Source organism: Poecile atricapillus, chromosome 3 (genome assembly GCF_030490865.1).
Source record: "Poecile atricapillus isolate bPoeAtr1 chromosome 3, bPoeAtr1.hap1, whole genome shotgun sequence".
Taxonomy (NCBI): Eukaryota; Metazoa; Chordata; class Aves; order Passeriformes; family Paridae; genus Poecile; species Poecile atricapillus.
In genome coordinates this window covers 109,075,633-109,096,829 of record NC_081251.1, presented here as the reverse complement: position 1 = coordinate 109,096,829, position 21,197 = coordinate 109,075,633, and the positions used below count along the sequence as shown (strand labels likewise).

At 43.4% G+C, this 21,197-nt stretch overlaps 1 protein-coding gene across 1 annotated transcript; it reads right to left on the bottom strand.

Annotated features, from left to right (window-relative positions):
- Positions 1–1,113: 1,113 nt before the first annotated feature.
- On the bottom strand, positions 1,114–18,788 carry BFSP1 (beaded filament structural protein 1). Its single transcript, XM_058836024.1, has 8 exons — positions 18,189–18,788; positions 12,197–12,257; positions 9,160–9,255; positions 8,285–8,377; positions 7,485–7,592; positions 5,130–5,350; positions 3,751–3,836; positions 1,114–2,451 (listed from the first exon to the last, which is right to left on the bottom strand). The coding sequence occupies exons 1-8, from the start codon at positions 18,557–18,559 to the stop codon at positions 1,505–1,507; spliced, it is 1,983 nt and encodes a 660-aa protein (XP_058692007.1). The 5' UTR covers positions 18,560–18,788; the 3' UTR covers positions 1,114–1,504.
- Between the last annotated feature and the right edge of the window lie 2,409 nt (positions 18,789–21,197).

Below are 21,197 nucleotides of genomic sequence, written 5' to 3'. Positions count from 1 at the left end.
ATAATAGCCTACCATGTCTGCAGCTGTACAATCTGGCAGGGAACCTCCTGATCTAGTTCTGGTTGCCTCAGAAGTGAGAATGTGCCTGAAGTAACCTGAGAATCATTCCAGTCTCTTCTTGAATAGATGCTTGCAACTATTTCACTGTTAAACTTTTAACACTTAAACACTTCATTGAAAATCTGCACTTAATGAAGAGGTTAGCTCTGAAGCTCAGGCTTGTCAGCTCAAATGGCTTCTAGCCCTGCCTTGCTGCAGCTGACAGAAGTTAACAGGCAGAAAGAAAAGGCACAACAATTCTGGAAGCTGAAATGAAAACTTAGAAAACTGGGATTGGACAAGAAATGTGTCGACTAATCTAGTAATGCCCTTCAGTTAGTCTTGGGCTTTGGTGGGATCATTTGTGTGCCTGGAGTCAAGCTGAGGCCTGACTGGTGTATGAGCACTTGTAAGTTGAGCTCACTATTTACACACATACAAGAGAAAGATTTCCTTCCCCTGATTTTTCCTTTGTGTTTTTTGTTTGTTTGTTTTCTTGAGTTGAAGGTTTCTGGGAGCTGCAAGAATCTGTTGCTGCTGCAAGTGCTGCTTTTTGCTTCCCCAGGCATGGGGAGGTGGAAAGGCACTGCTTATTCCAACAATCCTGTGGAGCTCCGTGTGACTGCAAGTAACAGGAGTGAGACAGGATCCTGTGGCAGTATTAAACTCTGCAGTCCAAAGAAATACTTAAAAAAAGAAAATACCTAAACACACAGTCTTTGGCTGCAGTCTGCTCAAAAGCTCGTTGGTATTCATAAGTAAATTAGTTGTGTTGGGGAAGGACAAATAGTAGCTTTTATAAGGGATATCTCCCTTCAGGGAATTTTATTCTGAGAAGATCTGCAGTAAGAACATATTTTGAATATAAGAAATTTGTCTTTATTTCCAAACAGAAAGGTTTGCTGAGCTCATTGCTATTTAAAGTCTGAAAGGGGGAGATATTTGGAATAGGTTATTTAAGAGATATCCAACCCTTTCCCTGGAAAAACTCCTGCACACCACTCATGTGATGTTTACAAGTAGCAACTGTGAGTCAATGTTAGAGGCAAAATAAACCCACAGTGACAATCTTCAGTAGAAGGCAAAACTTTTATTAAATGAACCAGATGTCACAAGTTAACATTTGCAGCTGTCTCAAAGATGGGGGGGTCGTACAGCAGTTATAGGAGCAGTAGAGGAATATGCAAATTTGTCCCGGATAGTGTGGAAAGCCAGGCAGCTCTGTCATAATAATTACTTTCCATGTGTCTTAATCATGAAAATCAGTTGCATAGGATGTGCCCTGGAGAGTGATAATGGTTGTTGCACCAAAGGTGAGCCTACATCAGACAGAATTGCCATCAAGGTTTCAATCTGTTCCATACCAAACAGCAAAAATCTCACTACTGTATCATTCGGTCAGGAAAAAAACACAGTCATTTAATAACTATGCCAGACAAGTCGACTATCAGAGGGTATGTGTCACTTAGGAGCCTTTGTCACCTGGTTTCTTCTTGCTTGTTTTCTCTATCATTGTCTCGACAATCATTGCTGTCTCTTCGTACGTCTGAATTCTGTCATCTGAAAACTTCTCAATGGACTCCACCACCTCCACCTTCTCATAGCTCATAGAGCCAGGTAAGGCTGCCTCCCTGAACAAAAGGCCCTGCTTATCTTCTCGCTCATATTCTGTCTCTCGAAGGAGTCCTGGCTCAGTTGGGCTTATCAGACCGGGGGAAGGAGCTGTCTCAGGCTCAGAGATGTCCGGGTACTTTGCGATTTGCTCAATTTTTCCTCTTGCTTTTTTCCCCCATTCAAGCACGTCTTCTTTCCCTTCCTCTCTCTGTTTATCTGGGATTTCAAACTCTTCTCTCCTTTCACAGATTTCCCCTTTCTCTTTTTCAGATGGTTCGGCAGGCTCTGGCAGCTCTGGTATGGGCTCCACGTCACCACCATTCATCACCTTCCCGTTGCCAGTGGAAACTGTGATCCCTCCCCCAGGAGGGATAGAGGGGGCCAAGATGCACGGTTCTTCATGGCCTTCCTCCCCTGTCACCAGCACGTAACGCCCTTTGGGATGGGCATCAGGCTTAGCCTCTGGTCTCTTGTAGACTCTTATTTTCTCCCTCACAATGTTACACAATTTATCAAAGGCTTTGCTTATCTGGGCTCCGTCAGGTACGTCCTCTGGGCCCATTTCTTTCTCATCAAATTCTGGTCCTTCCTGCTCAGGTTCACACCTGACTGAGCCTCCGTGCCTAAACTCCATCTGATCTTGGTCAAAACCTTCCAGAGTTCTTTCGTACATTCTTTCAGGCGAGTGACTGTCGGTTATGTCTCTTGACATCAGCTCCTTTTTCCTGGCGATTTTCTTTGTCAGGGCTTTTTGTCTGGGCTTTACACTGGCGATGTCTTGCATGGCCTGGGTGATATCTAAAGAAAAACCAAAATAAAAGAGACAACAAACAGTGCTTGAATACAGTCACTGCAAATGCTAGAGCTGCCTCTTGCCCTCACTGCTGCAGGTGGAGAGCCTTTGTATCCCAAGGGGGCTAAAAGCAAGCCAGGCACCTCCACTCCTGACAATCTGGAGTATGGACAGACACTGAGAGTCATGTCAGGAGGGAGCAGCAGTGGCTGGTGGCCACAGAGCTGAGAAGCCACCCACCCACAATGGCTTCACTCAGACACTGTCACTGAGCTCTTAGAACCCCCTGCCCACAGGCTGATTCTGACCTCCTGCACAATCAGTAGCCACAGATCCCATGACTGCCTAGCAGCAGCAGGAGCACAGGCAGGCTACTGATCTCCATGGCATGAGCAGCTAGAGCAGAGGAGGCAGGGCTTGAGAAGAAGAACATGGGGACAGACAGATATTAAAATACTTTCCCCGAGGCAGCTGTTTTGTCCCCTGCCACAGTACAGTAACACACATGAAATACCCTGCCCATCAAGCAGGTGAAATCAGTGGTGTGTCTAGAGACAGGCCAAATCCTCAGCAGGTATAAAACACCACTTTGCACAACAGCAGTTATTTACAGCTGCTGAGGATCTGGCCTCAGGCATTATGGAACCATGTAGTATAAAACTGCTACAGTTCACACAGCAGTTAGAAAAATTACAGCTGCATTCCAAGAACATCCCTCATACGATGGTTTGTCTCCTTTCTCAAGGCAGTTTGCCATTAGTAAAACCCCAGTGAGCCTTGGATATTAGTCATCCCGTATGTTAGAACCTATCATACCAACTCTTTTGTCAAGAGAAGTCTTGCTCATTTAGCCCTGGCCGTTTCCCTGGTACCAGGTTTAGAAGTATCCCCATTCCAACAAGCCAACACACAGCGCAGAGGAGACATCATTCATAGGAAAACAAGCCTCAAAAAGGACCCTCTGCCTGCCTGTGGCATCCAACACACCTTGGTGCTCTTTGCACATCACTGAAGCACAAACAAACAATTCAGAATGAGTCGGCACAAAACCTGCAGCTCTTTCCACCATTTCAGGTGCCTTTTGATTTTACTCTTGATTGGCCTAAGTACTAACTGTATAAATTAGCAAAGAAATGCTTTTGCTGGTGGTTTTGGCCTTTGACAGCTTGTCTCAAGGCCAGCTGAGTTAAGCTGTCTTGCATTTACAAGCCTGTAGTCAGGCTGTCATGACTAGTGGCACAAACAGCTTAAAATACAATGATGCTTCTCTTGACAGACACAGAAAAGACACATCACAGCTTTACCTCTTCCCCTTGAAGCCTGAGGCTGGGCAGGTCGGTATATCTGTGTGAAGAGTGTGACTGGGGTTCCTGCTATAGCAGAGTTTAACCTGTGGAGAACACGGGCATGCATCAGTTCTCTCCCCACCGTTTTCAGTGAAAGCAAGTGAAATTGTGCAAAACGAAGCACAGAGGTTAAAGAAATGTACTTCTCTATGGTGAGGAATCAAAAAGCATGACAGGAAGCTGTTTCTTGTCTGGGGAAAATTAAGACAGCCACAGCACCTTTACAGGAGTGAGGCTGGTTTCTGCCAGCAGGAGACATGGGATACTCCATTAGGTAAAGTACACCAGCAATTACAACATGTAGCAACAGCTTTGCATTTAGCATGGCACTTTGAAAAGATGGGAAGGTTTTAGATGGGCAAACAGTCAATCCAAGACTACCAGAGGTCAGCAAGAACTGTAAATCCATTTTTACCATGCTGGCTGGTAAAATAGGAAATTTGGAGCATTCTTCCATGGAAAACATTTGAGGAGTCAGTAGTATTAAGGGTTAAAAATTAAAATTGAGAGGCAGGCCTATTGCAAAACAGTTACTGTATCTTTGGCCTCCCCAGTCTGCTCTGCTGGAATTTGAGATATTTTGTCCTCTCAGAGACCCTGTGTCCATATATTTTTTGGCACTGAAAATTACCCTGTTGAGATACCTTTAACTAGAACTCAGTGTCCAAAGTAAGACCCTGAAAATTAATTAAATTCCCCTTCCCCACATATAGGATGGAGTATTTATTGAGTGTTCTTCCCCTGCACCTTCTGCACAGCCTGGAGCAGCAGTTTGGGTGCTCAGGGGTCTGGCTCTGCTGCTCTGAAAGATCCTTTTCTCCACTGTGGCTGATGGTTGACATTAGAGGGAGACAGCACTCCTCTGTAGGTTTAAGCACAACTCAAATCCCTACCAATTTCTTCTATTTTTCCTCTTTCTCCCCATGCCTGAAGAATGGCTTTGCTGTGAAGAATGTTTTGCTTTGCAGGACATTTGTTTTGTCTGCACCGTTCTAAAATCAACCTGCCGGTAATGTTGAGCAAGTGTCACCAACACCCAGTCCGAGGAAAGGATGTTCAGATTGCTTTTGTGTGCTCCTGACCTCTACACTGATGCCAGGCCAGCACATAGAAAAGAGACTGCACGGACAGGAGAAGCCCAAAAATGGCTCTGACCCTTTCCTTGGCAGAAGTTTGACCAGATTTTGCATCTATTTAGATTTCTGTCCCTGGATATCAACCAGTGAAAGGTGTGAGAATGCTATAGCTTTGAGTGAACCAAATGCCCTTAAACACACATTTTTCAAAATGAAAGAGGCCACTGGTCCCTTTGTGAGTGCCCAGCAATCCAGCCTTACCGGCTGTCCTCATTCTCGATGATCCGTTTGTACCGTTCCAGCTCATTCTCCAGGGACTGCTGGTAGATCACCAGCTGGCGGCAGTCAGTGGTGTACTTCTCCAAGATCCTCTCAGCCTCCTCTATCCCCTTCCTAAGGTTTTCAATCTGCTCATTGTAAAGCTGAATTTCATCGTCATAACTCTCCTGGGTGTTTTTAATTGCTTGCTCCAGCATGGTTGTCTGGTAAATAAAATTGGTGGTGAAAGAAGCAGCTTTGAAAAATTCACCATCCCCATATTTTAAGCATAATGAAAGGCAAGTGATGCTTTATTACAATGTGATGCTGCACTGCTGAAATACAGAAGCAATTTCACTACCTTTGTTCAGTCATTCAAAAAACAACAAGGACAGTAGAAATTCTTAACTGGGAAGATGAGCTCAAGAAATACCCACTCCTCCTTCTCTGTGGTCTGCAGACAGGGAAAATAACACCTAAGGTCTCACTTTAACTAAAGAACTCTTCTTTTGAATTCAATTCCTCAGCCTTTTTACTTCAGTGATAAAACTAAGGAGCACATCAACCAGGAGGTGGCAAAAGTCGCCTTCCAAAAATAAGGGCTGAGGTTCAGGTGGGATATTTCACCCTGTAACTCTGCTCTCACTTTCTTCTGCTATTTTACCTATTTATTATACTTACTTAATCTTTTTTTTTCTTTTTTTACTACATTTCAGAGAGATGAACTCACTAAAAGTTAAGGGGGCAATAAGTGACTAATGAATTATTTTATAATTGATTTATTTCTATATGCTTCAGACAAGATTTAAAAAAAATTTAAGAGCCTAAATATAGGAGTGGTGTCCCTTGGCATTAGTTTGGTGATGTTGTAGTGTACAAGTGGATTAAGACTCTTTTCTGCTCAGTGCTCATGACCTCTTAGGCACATGGCTGTCAGGGCCAGAAACAGGACAGCAAAGAAATTCTATGACACCTGTCATCAGGCCAGCCTTCACAATCACAAGCAACTGTGTTACTGACCTCCACACAAAGCTTTTTCACTCTTTTAATCTCAAGGCACAAGAATGAATGAATGAATGAATGAATGATCTCTTTCTAGATAGGGTGGGAAGATTTGATTTTGAAAGCAGCACGATTAATTCCCCAAAGGCTGTCTCTCTCCATCTGCCAGCAGACAGCTGATTTCCTCCCCTTTTTCTCTGTATTGATTCACTATCTCATCCCCCTATTGATTCTTGTCCATCCCAGAGTGCGTGTGTCCTTTCCACCAGAGCATCAGACGTGAGAAAGAGATCAAGGAAAATACACTGTCCTGCCCCTAATGAAAGAAGTTATGCTCAGGAAGTTATGAGCTGCTGCTGTGGCTGTCCAAAGGAGCTCAAAATCCCACCAAAAGATGTTTTTGTCAATATTTTTTCTTTCTCACCTGGATGGACAACTAGAGGCACAAAGGAAGCTATATTTGGGGTTATTCTCCACCCCGTCTGCTAAAATATATTCAACTCTGTAGAGGTAGAGAAGCCATTGGAAACTATTCAGATCTGGTTTCTATCTGCTGCAGCTTTCAGCTGCTCGTCCTCCTCCTGCCACTCTCAGCCCTGCATTGCACTCATGTTTGCAGGCACTGGCTGGAGACAGAAGGTTGATTTAGGGCAGGTTTGGCTGGGAGATGGGCAAGGACAACAAGTCAAAGTCTTGGCCAGACGCCTTCTGCAAATCAGGGCTTGGCAAAAAGCGTGTGGTTTTTCCTGCTGGTAGTGTCCAAGCACAGGAGAGGTGCTGGCTTAATGCTTAGCAGTGACATGGATGAAAGCAGAAAGCCAAATGTAGCTCAACAGCCCTCTCAGTTTTGCTCCCCAAACCCGTCCAGTCCTTCCCACAGCAAGCTCAGCACTGGAGGTGGCAGCAATAGAAAGGATTGGGCAGAGCCCTGAGGGTTCCCCATCACTTTTCATGGAGCCAATTTCCAGCCAGAGGTCAGCAAGTAAGAAAGTCATAGGAGCCCTGCAAGTCTTTTCCATCCACGATATCCTGCTGATTCTGTCCTGCAGGAATCCACTTGCATCGTGGAAACCAAACCTTCCCTCATCAGCCACTCTGGTAAGCAAAGACAGCTTCATTGCACCTACAATACCTACAGCCCTCCCTGGCCTTCTAAACCTGAAATTTTGTTCCATTGAGAGAATGGGAATGAAACACAGCTGAAGAAAAAGACAGAAATCTAAAAGGAAAACACACCTCCAAGTCCACCAAGTTAATGTAACCATGTTAAAGCCATGTTAGAGGTTTTACCATGCAACCATAAAAAAAGCAGTCAATGAGCAGCATGGTTGTATGTACAGCTAGTGATTACAATACCTCTGTCTGCAGCTTGTATTTCTGTGCCTGTAGCTGGCAGAGGATGCTCTTGTATTCCTCCAGCTGGCTCTGCAGAACAGGGATCCTCCTCTCTGCTATCACTTTTTCCTGGTTGGAAGAAAACAATGTGTGTACAGGAAAGTATGGTTCACTCCTAAAAAGAGCCAAAAGAAATTGCACTACTGGAAATCAACTGTGAAGACAAATAGAAAATAGCAAAGGACAGATTAAACCTCGAGTCAAATTCTGTTGAATGGTGGCATGGCTTTAAGAATAGAGATATCAGATGGCAAGGCTGTAAAAATGCAGCTTAGACCTTGTAGATACGCCTGTTCATATCTTCTTCCAAGTAATGAACATTCCTGGCATAGCCACTCATATTGGTGGAAATCATCAAGTTTTCACCTCATCTGTATCAATTAATTTGAATTAAATTTTCACCACATCTCACCCTTTCAGGATAAGATTTCCTTTCTCTTCAAACATTCATGTATCCTGCCATCTAATCCTCAGAGAAGAAGCAGAACTACTTCAACAGTGCGTTGTATCACACATTTTTGGGGCTAATACATATGCTGGAACGCACCTGACAAAGCTAATCTCTCTTTCCTCGTTGATACAGTTTTTCAAAGCTACAGTTAATTTCTTTTCTACTTTATTCACTATTCAATACTTACACATTGTTTTGACAGTTTTCACCTAACCTTGGTGAGGAAGTTAAAGGATTTGGGATACTTGAGGGATAAACATTATCTCTTTCTTACTTAAAGCTGCATGTATTTCCCAGCAGCAATACTTGCCTCACATATGCCAGTGGTTATTGGGGACACACGAGGAGTTGTCTGGATGATCTGCTGCAAGACATTGACGTAGGTCTGGATTTCCATGAGGTTCTGTGATGAGGTAAGAACATTTTCATTAGAAAATGCCATAGTAAGATAGACATTTCCATGTACTCCTGGGGTTTATTTCTAGATATGTAATGTTTTAGCATATAAAAGTCCAATTAATGTTCAGACTTGGGTTTGGAAAGCAATTTAACACCTGGTTTTGAGTGCAGGAGTGCTAACGGTTTCATCATACTGGGCTATATCACAGACTTTTGTCCAAGGACTATACAGTTCATAGAATTAAAGATTCCACGATTTCCAGTTTCACAGGAGATTTTCAAAATAAGAATCACGAATACCTTTGCATATGGCCTGAAAAAAAAGGCACAAGAATGCTTTTTCAAAAGCAGCAAAGATGGGACAGTGGCCTCATCCCAAGACTCACAATTCTCCCAGGAAGGAGGCAACATCTTAAGGTCAGCTGCAGTGGAATCATACCTCCACAGGTGTATGTCTGCTGATCAGCTGGGGTGCCCTCTCCCAAAAAATTGGGTGTTGAAAGCGATGTGAAATTTAAGACAGCTTCATCAGCACCTTGGGTTAAACCATGATACCAGGCTGACAAATTCAAGACTCTGCTGCAGCTGTAGTGACTGGACACTGAGAAGTGAGTTTGGGTGCTGGAAACCATCCTCCAGCTGTTGTGCCCACTGAAAATAAACAGTGCTAGATGCACCCACCAAAACACAAAAGCAGTTTGCTTTATTTTGCCACCCTTTGATCCTGGAGAAGGGCAAAATTCCACATCCCCCTCTACAAGGAAGACGACAAATTCAGCCAGTTACCTTCTTGTATCTGTCCTTTGTGGCGTTAATGTCATCCTGCAGGAACTGCGACTCGATCTGCAGCTCCAGGTTGCACAGCAGGGCTTCATCAGCTTCCTGCAATGCAGAGAACATGTGGCAGGGTGGTTTGTGTGCCTGGAGTGCTGAGCCCACAGCAGCAGCCCCACAGGCCAGCCTGCCTGCAGCGTTAGAGCCTACTGGGAGATGCAGAAGCATCCTAAAAGCAGCAAACAGGAAGGGTGTCATTCACCACGTTCTGCACTAATGTGATTTACAATACAGTTTGGCACTGGCACTGTCCCAGTAATGCTGGGAGACAAGCAGTGGGCCTTTGAAATACCAGATTCTGGTGTTAAAATCTTGAAAAGGTGGATGAGTCTTAAACAAATGACATCAGCAGACTAAGGCATTGATTTCTCTGGTGTCATGACAAGATCTGAGGTATCCTGATGCCTCTTTAAGATCCCCAGTAAAGAAGTCCTCCTAAAAACCCAGGAGGGTCCAAAGTATTTGCACTCTCTTACGTATGTTCTCAAATGCCATAAATATTTGCACAATTAATTTGGAGCCATTTCTGGAAATAAAAATGGCAGTTGACCAGGTTTAGAAAAAAATCATCTTGCTGCACAGGTTTATAATACTTTGGGATTTGTGAGGACAAAAGTTCCTAACATTCAATTAGTTCAAAGAACAAATTATATGACTAGCAATCATGATCTCAGAGTACATAGGTATGAGTGGCATTGGTCTCCAAATCTAATGAAATCTCCATTTCTCTTCAAAGACCTAATTTAGATTTTTCCTATGTTATGTTATTTAACACAAACCCTGGAATTTAGGATCAATTCCATGGAACTTGGCAATATATTTTACAAACATATAACAGTAATGATACGTTTTATTTTTCTATTTAATGCATTATTTCTTTTTTAGATTTGGCGTTAGCTAAGACTGCAAAATATAATTTTTGAGAAAGCATTTAAAAAGATTTTAACTGAATCTTCCTTGCAACTCTATAAAACTTGCCAGTTCCTCCACCAGTTTGCAAGTTGCCTAGAGAAAGTCCTGCTTTCTGCATTTAACTCTAAGAATTAAAAAAGCAAAAGGAGATGTAAAGGTATCTCTTTCAAATGACCCATGTGCCATTATCAGCTGTAAAAAACACCTCTGTGAGCGGATCACGGGTTGCAAACAAGCCATTGAGATCTGTGGGTGCAGCATATGACTGGTAGGAGAGGATTTTTCCTTTTGCATGCCTGCAGCACGCGCTGCTCCAAAAATGTGTAGATGTTGGCTGTCTGATTGTGCTGCTAAGCCTCCCAGGCAGAGAACTCTCCAGCAGGCTCTGCTTTGTGAGCCAGGGGCTGATTCAGACACATCCAGCCCAGCACATTCAGAGCCAGCCATCAGGAATGCCCGCTGCTTTTCTGCACTCCTCTCCCTTCCTATTGAGAGGAAGATCAGCAGGACAATGGCCATGCTGGGAGGGAGCCAAAAAAAAGCCCCCAGGACCTTAGATAATACCTATAAGCAAATATTTCTGCAGGCGATAAACAAAAGCAGTTTTCGGCTTTCCAAATGTCCCCTCAAAGGGGAAAAATAATTCTGCTTTTATTCCATGCTTTCAAAGAGACCAGCTTCCTTGGTGGAGCTGTGTGTCAGAACAGTGCAGTGTCTGCCCATTTCCTTTTGAACTTTGCAGTATCTGCTAATCACTCAACTTCTGCAAAGCCATTCTGCTTCATGTGGTGATTCCAGAACACTGATCCATGTGCTGGAGCAATGTTTTTGTTTACTGTGGAAGACAAATTCCTTAGACCTCTCCAGAACCAGTATTTTCCCAGCTGTCAGACAAAGAATGAGTTTGCACATGCAGGTTTTCAGGCTACATCTTGGGCCCTGTACAGAAATCCAGCTGTATTCCCTCCAGCACTTGATGCTCTAGTGCAAGGAGCTGCTGCAACAGAGGTGGCCAGGGACATCCTGGCATAAAAAACACCCTTGTGCCTCAAGATTTTGTGAGCTGTGCCTGGGGTTGGTGAATCAACTAAATTTTCTTTAGCTATAGATTAGTTGAGAGGATCTGTGAATACAGACTTACCAGCTCCAACAATCCCTCACAAAATATTTACCTTCACAATTTTTTTTAAGGGCTTTTTGCAGGGTGTTCAAGAGCAGGCTGTTCTGGAGAACAGAACTGATGCAGGATGTCAAGAGTTCACTGGAGATGGAAATGCTAAAGTGTGCTTTCTGTCTTTTCTTAACATAAAACATGCATATCATTGATATGACAATGCTCCAGCAGAGCAGGCCCAGCCATTTGTAGCAAGGAAATAAAAAAATAATCTCTATTTAATCCACCTTTATTTGTTTCCCAGTACAGAAGATGAAGGATAGCCTGTGCAAAGTAGAACTGGGGAAAGACATAATACTATGTTCTTCACCCAGATGAAGGCTAGCAGCAAGAGAGGATGAATCAGGATTTTTCAGTTTTACAGACCTGGGTTGGAAACTTCCAAAATACTTCAGCCAACTTTTATCTTTCTCTGAGCTTTATATTATATTAAATGTTAGTTTTATTATTGCTTTTCCCATGGTATTAGTATAAGAGAGTGTAGTTTGATATAAATGAGGGGGAGTTGTGGCTTCTCTTTTATTTGGAAACCTAATGGGAAGCTGAGGGTCTGTCCTGGGAAGGGCTGACCATATCCTTCAAGGGACTAAGGAGCTTTGAGACACTCCAGGCTTCAAAACATGAACTTAATCAGCAATTTTTCATGGCATGATTATCACTACTGACTGTATTTTAATACAGTGCCTCTATTTTAAGAGCGTGGGGACAAGGTACATGCACATCGAGGCTCAGACACTTACACAAGGCTTAGGGAGGGGGAGGATGGAGAAGGGCACAATGACAAGAAATGCCTTGCTCTGACATTTTATCTTCCCACTGATCCCTCAGAGCAGCTCGCTGTAGTAAATGAAACCAAAGGACAAAAAATTATGCACCTTTCCCCTGGCATTTTCCCAGACTTACTTTATTAAGGCGCTCCAGGGTTTCTTTTAGCCTCTGCTGATATTCACGTTCGTTTCTATACCTGCAAGTAGAGAAAAAGAGATAAAGTTCAGCAGTTCATCTCTCTGCAAACTGCATTTTTATCTGCTCTGCCACACACAAGATGTGCTTCATGCTAAAGGAGAACAGGAATCTTGAAAGGGCCCAAAAGATTTATTCATGTATTAGCATTAATTATCTTTTGGTCCCAGATGCTGAGAGTCATTTCAGAATTGCCTAAATTCTTGTCTTCAGCTTATGTAACAGAATAAAATGAAATGCCATACATTTTCTATCAATGTTTTACAGAATGGCCAAGAATAGGTGACCTACAATAAAAACATATTCCATTGGTGTGGGACTACAGTGACAGCCATCCAGCAGTGGTTACTCTGTGAGGATTTGCTACATTGGCACATGAACATTTAATTACATTGTTCTTGGTTATCTGTTATGCCTGCTGCTGTTCAGCAAGCACTTTAATGACAGGCACATTAAACACGAAGATTGTGATTTCACATATCGACTGTGCAGGAACGACGCCACGTTAGGAAGCTTAGATGGGTCAAGCTTTGTGTCCCCTCTAATGGTAACTTGTATTTTAGCTTGGTCAAAACAACACCTTAGTGAGACTTAGTGAGAGCTGCATTTCACCAGCTATCCTTATGCTTTTATAAAATGTCCACAAGTTCATAATGTGCATGTTCCTGGTGCTGAGATGGATGTATAATGTGTTTATCTTTGATCTGAGGAAACAGCACATATTCTTTAAGAATTAGGGCTCTGCATTTGTATGTAAATAGAATTATGTCCTAGAAAATCCTTTTATCCATGGAGTACAAAACTTAACTGTTGATTATTGTAATTAATTCCCTTCCTCAAGTAAACCTCACATGAAATGTTTAACAGTAGATGTGGTTTAATGAGACTCCATTAAAAAACAAACAAAGAAACAAACAAAAAGCCCCTGAAAAACAACCAGCCAGGAGCAACTTAGTAATACAAGGCAATGAAACTTTGCCATCAGTTCTGAACAAGTGGCTTATCCAACTCCAACAGCTGCAGAAATAAAGTCTTAACCCTTTGAATTTAACACTTTACTTTCCCTAAAAAAGTAGAGGTACAGAGATATAAAAAAGCTATCATTGTCTTACTTTCTACAGGAAACACTGGTGGGTGACAAGTCAGCTCTGGTGGAAAGGGGCTGTCATTTGCAGTAAAAGCAATGGACACCAACACAAGCCAAAATTCAGAACTGAACATGAGTCCCTGTCTGTCTTCTGAAATCATTGATCCAGCCCAGATGTGCTGGTGACATCAAAGGGATGTGCTCCAGTCAGCAGGGAACTTGGCAGCTCCTGGACTGAACACATCAAGGATCAAGTTACAATGATCATGTCAACCTCAGTTCTTCCTTTTCATCTCCTGAAGGACAAACAGCCAATGTTATTCTCATGTCTTCCAACACATCCTGGAATGCTGAGTGGATGATGTCACTCAAAAACTGACCAGGACCACAAAGGAAGAACTTGGCAGAGCAAGGAAACGAATTTAACCTGGTCTCTGATTTAATAACTTCTTCTGAAATCCCCTAATATAAGCAGGGTTGGTCACTGGTCTGTTTTCAATTCTTACACGAGGAGTAAAGAACCAAGTCAAAATGGTGAGGTTTTATTTCATTATCACTCTAACAAATTGCTGAAAAGACTAAAACAATATCCCTTTTTGCCATACAGTACTAACACCAGTTTCACTTCCAAGAATACAATATTTTTCCGCTTCAAAAGTGAGACTGCCTTTGTTTCAGCTGTTTTACCAAGTAGCTAACCTCCAAACAGTTTTCTATCTATTTAAATTTATTTTGTGTGCAGCTGGCAGTAAACACTTTCCTAACTTAGATAGTTTCTGACATCTGAGCAAGAATGAAGCAAATCGTGGCATCTTGTGAAAATCAAACACACAGTTACAATAAAAGCCATCTATGGATTCAGTGTGCAAACCTCAGCCCTAATGTAATTCAGATCTCTCTCTCATTGCTAGATCCTCACTCAAAATAGCTTTCAATGACTAAAATATTCAGCTACACTTTCCTTCATTCTCAAATAACCCAAATATGTGCTGTGCCACACAGCCTTAAATCCACCTGACAGCTTGAGAGAGTTAGTACTGTGTGATTATCCTTTGAAGGAGAATTTCTTTCAAGTGATGTTCAATCTTCTCCAGAAGATCAGTGCAAAAGTGCTATGAACCCCTTTGAAATGCTTCAGAGACCTCAGGATGCCCCTGAGCCTGCTGAAATGTATCTGTAAATACAATGGCTGACAAGTCGCAGCCCCGTTATGCTACAAAGTTGATTTTGATGTTTGGTAATTAGATAGACATGTCCAAAAATTGTTTTATTAGATGGTTGCTGGTCAGACTTTCCTGGAGCTTAAGAGCCGTGAAGTTAATTTGTTTCATTAAAAAAAAACAACAAAAAAAAAAACCAACAAAACATCAACCTTCTCACCTAATCAGGTAGCTTTAGGTCAGCTACAAATGTTTTTGGAGTGTTGAAAGAAAAGGGATGTTAACAGGTTTGGGGTTTTTTTGCATAAGGGAAAGGAAATGGAGGGGATGGAGCTGCCAGCCTCAAAGAAAGCAGATCAGAGGATTAAAGATTTCCATCACCTCATTTTTTTTTTGACCCTGCCTCTGCTGCAGTGCAAGGGCTAGCTGCCCTCCAAAGAGGAGACAGTAACAATCCATCCCAGCAAAGCACAATGGCCAGATGCTCAATTTGGTGTCAAACCTGAGCCTTTTATCTGGAGAAAAATGGTGCCTCTCTGTTGAATCCTACTGAACTCTTGCTCCTCTTGGCTACTGCCTTTGTCATGTTCCCTTTCCCTGCTGCACTTCACTGACCTTCTCTCAACAGACAGCAGCAATCTGGGTGCCAAGGACAGCACAGACTATGAAACAGAGCTCCTACAAGGATGATGGGCAGGCCACTAACAGTTGTCATTCAGCATCGTACCCTGAGTGCTCAGATGAGCCCAAGAGGGCTGTGCTCTGCTGGTTTACGAACAGATTCCACCTGTGTTATCAAGACAGCTGCTGAGCAGCTGACAGCCACAGGACAAGGTCCTGGCAGTTTGTGGAGAGTGTGGAGGGCAGGCAAATGCTCCTCACCTCAGCTGCAGCAGGATAAAGTCCTTCCTATCCCCAGAGAAGAAGCAGCAGTGCTGAGACAATCCCTGCAGACAGGGCTGGAAGGCAGCTTTGCCAGTGGAGTCCCCATATCCTAGCTATTGTGTTTCCCCACCTCTTTTTGTTTTCTCACACGTGTTGGGTGTTAGCTCATCAGAGTATCACTGTGCAGCTCATCTTGGGGAGCACTGTGCCAATTACTGTGCCCAACAACTTCCAGGGAATCATATTGCATGATCAAAATCCACTGTATTAGCAGTTCACAAATTTTTTAATGAAACAATTGGTTAGCAGTTATAATTTCTGAAGTCAAGGCCACTGAAATCTGGATTCCAGCATCTTTCCCAATATCATGGAGAGGGAAATACAGTCCTTTCCCACAGCCAGAGGCAATGTTGCTATAACAGTGATGGTCAATTAAAGTAGCATAATTAGTTTTTTTATGAGATGAGATGCAGCCAAACTATTCCCAGCATTGATTTTTTTTTTTTTTTTTTTGCAACTTCAAGATAAAGACTTCTCCCCTGGTACAGAGTCTGAACTGTTTATGTTAATGAGAAAAGCTATGAATGTGATCATAGAGGATTTAAAATAAATTTTAATGTAAGTTCTATTTTTTTATAGTATATGAACATTCAATTGTACAGACCTGTACTCTTAGGCCCTACTCTATATAAATCCAAATTTTAAAGGCCTACTTATATAAATGTAGCTTAAGAGGTTTACTTAGATATAAATCTATTTCTCCAGATGTGAAGGTGAGTGAAAGAATGGGTTCTAAGGGTCAAAATTCTTTGCCTTCCTGAACACAGACATTTGTCAATTAATTGATTCACAATGCTCCCCTCTAAGAGATTTTTTTAATCCTAGTGCACCGAAAGCTTCATGTTTCAAGATGAAGCAGGAAACCCACAGTGCCTGTTGCCAACAGAATGCAGACTCAGGGAGGAGAGTAAGTCTTCAGCACAGGAATGGTTCTAGTTTCAGCAGCCCCTAACAGGGCACAGAAGATGATTCCTCCCATATTTTGTTTGGGGAGCTTTATTTATAACTTTCAGGAGCTGAAATCAGAGCCAACAGGAGGGCAGAGTACAAGTTACCAGAGCACTGGCCTTGTTTTAAAACCTGCAGCTTAAAACCAGACCAAGTTTTTCAGAAAACCAACAAAATTCACTTCTTGATATAAACCAACTGGTGCAATCTGGTTAAAAAGCAGCCACTGCCCTTCCATTGTCATGGCCCTGTGTATCTTTAATTTTTAAATTGCAATTTTTGGCTTGGATATAACCAAAGTTTCCTTCTTATGTTTGTTTACAGCTGCTGAGTGAGCATCCCAGGATTGTACAACAAAGTGCCATCCCTTTTTTTTCTAGGAAGCCACTAACTACCCCTTTAGCATCTTTCTTTCCTTTTCTGAGTGTTGTCTCCTCCTCTGGATTTTTCAATGTCCTGTATTACTCCCTGCCTATTTACAGTTTGCATAAAGCAGCTCTAATAAAAGTAAATTACTTTGTGTCACATTACAAGTCCTGTACTCACACAGAGGTATCCTGTATTCACACAGATTTTTAACTAATATGCAGCTAGAAAATTAAGTACTGAGTTTAGTCAAATACTCATGGACACTGTGTAATTAAAACATGTGAGCAAGCTCCAGAGTCAAGTTCAGAGTTAAATTACAGCATTGACTCATAGTTGAATTTCCTGCTCATAAATATTGGAATACAATCCTGCCTAATCAGGTGTTTATTACCCAGACTGAGTCAGGACACTGTGGACATCTGACCACTGGCAGCAATAATCCTCAGTGTACCTGGATGGGCTGCTCTCTCCTGTCAGATGAGAAAGAGAGACCAGGGTTTGGCACTTCCATAGGTGTGCTGTAGCCCATAGCCCCACGTGGCTGCTCATTTGGCAGCGTGCAAATTCTCATGGGTGAAGTAGCCAGACAGACATTTGGGGGGTAAAAAAAAATCCCTGACCAATAAGAAACAGGAGGATTAGATCCTTTTCTCCTGTGAGCAGCCCTTTCATGAGCAATGTTTACCAATTCTTGTGTAATTAAGCCATGTGACCAAAATTGCCTGTTGCTGGAGGGAAGGAACTCATCTCCATCAGCATCTGAGGCTCCTGCATTTTGATTGATGGTGCCACAGATGCTAAAGAGGTGAAGTTAGGGGAAGCCTGGTCTTATTGTTTCAGTGGCATGAGATGGAAATACAGAATGCAAGGAAGAAGAGGAGGGCAAATTTCACACATCAGGTAAAAAACGCATCTCCTTTCTTTTCATGCCACATCACAGATGTGGCTGGCACAGACTGGCCCAGGTGCTTCACAGTGGCTGTAAATAAGAGCTTCTCAGAGGCATCCTGCACATGTCAGGAGATGTTTGGCATGGTGTAACTCTGGGCTGCTCAGACACAAGACTTTCTTTGAGACACCTGGTAGTCAAACGGGATTTTTCCCCTTTGCAGCTCAGAGCACAGCTCTCCTAAGGCTAATGAACAACAGCAGCCAGCGTGTGCCAGGGCTGCTGCCGTGGAACGGGGAGGGCATTTTCCCATCTAGGAGCAGTGACACCACAAAAGGCAGAGCTGCAGCTCCCTAACTCCTGATACCTTACTTTTCTCCATGGGCTTTCATGCCGGCCCTCCTGACAAGCCTGATACACCTGGAGAGGCATCACCCAGGCACAAGCAGGAGCTGGTGACACCAAACCCATCCTTATTACAAAGACTCCCCGTGGAAACGACACCACCCATCTTCCACGGATCTCGAGCCTTACTTGTTGCGGTACTCGTCGAGCATGCGCTGGGCGTCCTTCTCCTCCCGCTCCAGCTTGGCTCGGTCCGAAGCCAGCTCCCGCATCCGCTGGCGGTTGAACTCGATCTGCCCAGCAAAGGCCTCGTCCAAGCCCACCAGCTCATCCATGCGCTGGAAGGTCTCCAGCTGCTTGCGCAGGATGCTGTTGCGCTGCTCCAGCACACGCGCCCGGTTGATGTAGCTGGCGAAGCGCTCGTTGAGCTCCTGCAGGTTCTCCAAGCCCCGGGCTTGGGCCAAGCTGTCGAATTCCGGGGAGCCTCGCAGCTCATCGTAGGCATCTGAGCGCTCGTACTTCTCCTTGCGTACCTCGCGCAGGAAGCTGCTCCTGTACATGGCTTCAGAGGGGCTGTGCAGTGCCGGGGTCCCCTCTTGTGTGCCTGCCTGTCTCTCCAGTTTGGATCTGAATTGTGTCTGGGGGGTTTGGGGAGGAAGAGCTGAACATAATCACACCCCCAGACGATTAGGGCTGGTCTCCAGGGTGGTTTGTGGCACTAAAGGCAGCATCTGCGGCGGTGAACTAAATAAATCCCAATGGCCCCGCCTTGGAGCTGCCCATCCAGGCGTCAGCAGTTCGGAGGAGCAGCGGGCACAGAAGGGCTAGGGGCTTTTCTTTTCCAGCATTGCAATTGTGTACAGCCAGGATAAAAGAGAGCAACGTCCAGCTTTCACCCGCTGGATTAAAGCATTATCCGTGGAAAACAAAACAAGTGCTTTGCAGTTTTGGAGGCTGAGCTCAAAGCCTTTCATGGCTGTGCTGGGGGGAAAGCTTTGTCCCGCGGGGGTGTCCCCAGAGCTGTGCACAGAGGCCTTCTGCTGAGACAGGATTTTGGTGTGAGTGGATGGCAGGCCTTGATTTCTGCTATTTGAGTTTTGTGATCATTTAGAATAACAGGATAGTATATAAAAATTAAATATTACTCCAGCTCCATGGGCAAGATTTGGGCATTTGGTTCTCACTTCAGGCTTCATGTCAGGCCTTTCTGCAGGTTAATTCTACCTGGCATGAGAAGCACCCAAGCAGCAGAGGAGCTGAAACCCCAGGCTTAATGAAGCCTCTTTGGCAAGCCACTTTCTTTGGGGATAGCCAAAAGCCATGCCATGCCATGGTGGACTTTCCATATTATCCCATGGAGAGCCACCATTCTTCCTTTAATTGCACTGTGATGGAGTCTTGTGTGCTGCCATTCCCTGAGAGGCTTTAATTTCCCCTCAATGCATCTCCTCTTGTATTTTTTTTCCCTGTCTTTCATTTTGAAAAATCCCATTTCTTGGACCAGTTCTTCCCTAATCTACTTGCCCAGACAAAAAGCCCAACACTCAGATACTCCAATTTTGAGATGTCTGTTAATAATTCATATAAAAGTCAATTTCCCTTTTTAATGGTCATATCTTAAATGAATATTTAAATCACATGTATTTTGAAGCTCAACAGAGCTCAAGTCACTGCTGGCAAGTACAGAAGTGAAGAAAGCAGCTGGTGCTCAGGTGACTCTAAAGTTTGGGTTCTCTGCTACTAAATCTGAATCAAAGGAGGGAAATCATTAGACATTTCCTCCATATTTCTTATTCTGCTTCAGATTATTTGGAAGTGCCACGATGAAATATCAAATGATTTCTCACAAAATTAAATTAGGCTGTGCACACAGACTGTGCAGCTCCATAGTCTGCTTCCAAACTATATAAACAGCAAAACAGAGACAGATCTCTCAGAAATGTCTGGGATCTTTATGAACCAGTGAATGTGAAACCACTGGTCTCCATGCTGCACAAACATATTGGCATTTGCAGCTCTTTGGCTGCACCAGCCTGCTTACTCCAACAATGCAGCTGAGCTTTTAACAAAGTTAGTCTTCCAGAAGAGATCAGAAAGTAGATTCTGCTGGATTGTGGGCGGTGTATTTTCGTGGCAAGAGTTTTTATGGCTTTAGACAGCCTTTCAGTAAAATAAAAGCCCATGGAAGTGCTATCCCATCTCTTTCTCCATGGCTGGAAGAAGCACTGAGTCCAAGGTGACCTGATAATCCTTAGGTAGTAAAAGGACAGGCTTTTCAGTGACTCACCATGTCCCTAAACTGAGTGGTCTGTCTGCAGAGGAACCTTTGCAGTCCCAGTTTTTGTTATTGAAAATTGTCCCATGCCTTCTACTGGGAAAATCTGGGTTTGGTACATCATGCTTTGCTATTACATGTATGTCTCTAGGGTGAGATTCCTACTTCCAAACCTGGGCAGTTTCTGTTGTTGACTTGCTATAAATGCAGCTTTACCAGGGCCAAGACAAGCTTACACAACTCAGGCCCTATGTTAGTGACTTTTTGAGATGGAGGTGACTTGAGGAGTCACCCTAGCCTCCAGACAGCTTGTGAACACACAAATCATAGAAATTATGGAATTGTTGAGTCTGGAAAAGACCTCCAAGAACCCAGCACTGCCATGTTCACCACTAAACCATGTCCCTAGGTGTCACATCCACAAATTTTTGAATATTTCCAGGTATGATGATGCCACCACTTCCCTGGGAAGCCTGTTCTAATGTTTGATAACCCTTCTGATGAAATTCTTTTTCTTGATATCCAATCTAGCCCTCCCCTAGCAGAACTTAATGCCATTTCCTCTCATCCTTGTTATTCGGGAGAAGAGCCACACCCTACCTCACTACAACCTCCTTTCATATTGTTGTAGAGAGAGACAAGGTCTTCCACAGGCCTCCTTTTCTGCAGGCTAAACACTCCTTGCTCCCTCAGCTCCTCTTCATCAGACCTGTACTGCAGACCCTCCACGTCCTTCTTGTGAGCAAGGAGCCCAAAACTGAATACAAATGCAGCAAATCAGAGTAAGATAGCCTAAAAGGAAAACCAGTTTGGAACAGACTGCAGCTGTTAATATTTTCAAAATTAAAGAATCAAAACCACCCCAGAAAAATCAATCTGCTTCTGTTACGCACTGAATTATTTGGCTCATCTAATGGACCAAA

What these genes read in the sequence shown, in the direction of transcription:
- BFSP1 (XM_058836024.1), bottom strand. Translation starts at nt 18,559, where the DNA reads ATGTACAGGAGCAGCTTCCTGCGCGAGGTACGCAAGGAGAAGTACGAG. An exon ending in CAAAGGACAGATACAAGAAG is followed by an intron (nt 8,378 to 9,159) that starts GTAACTGGCTGA and finishes ACCTCATCACAG; the next exon opens with AACCTCATGGAAATCCAGAC. An exon ending in AATACAAGCTGCAGACAGAG is followed by an intron (nt 5,351 to 7,484) that starts GTATTGTAATCA and finishes TTTATTTACCAG; the next exon opens with ACAACCATGCTGGAGCAAGC.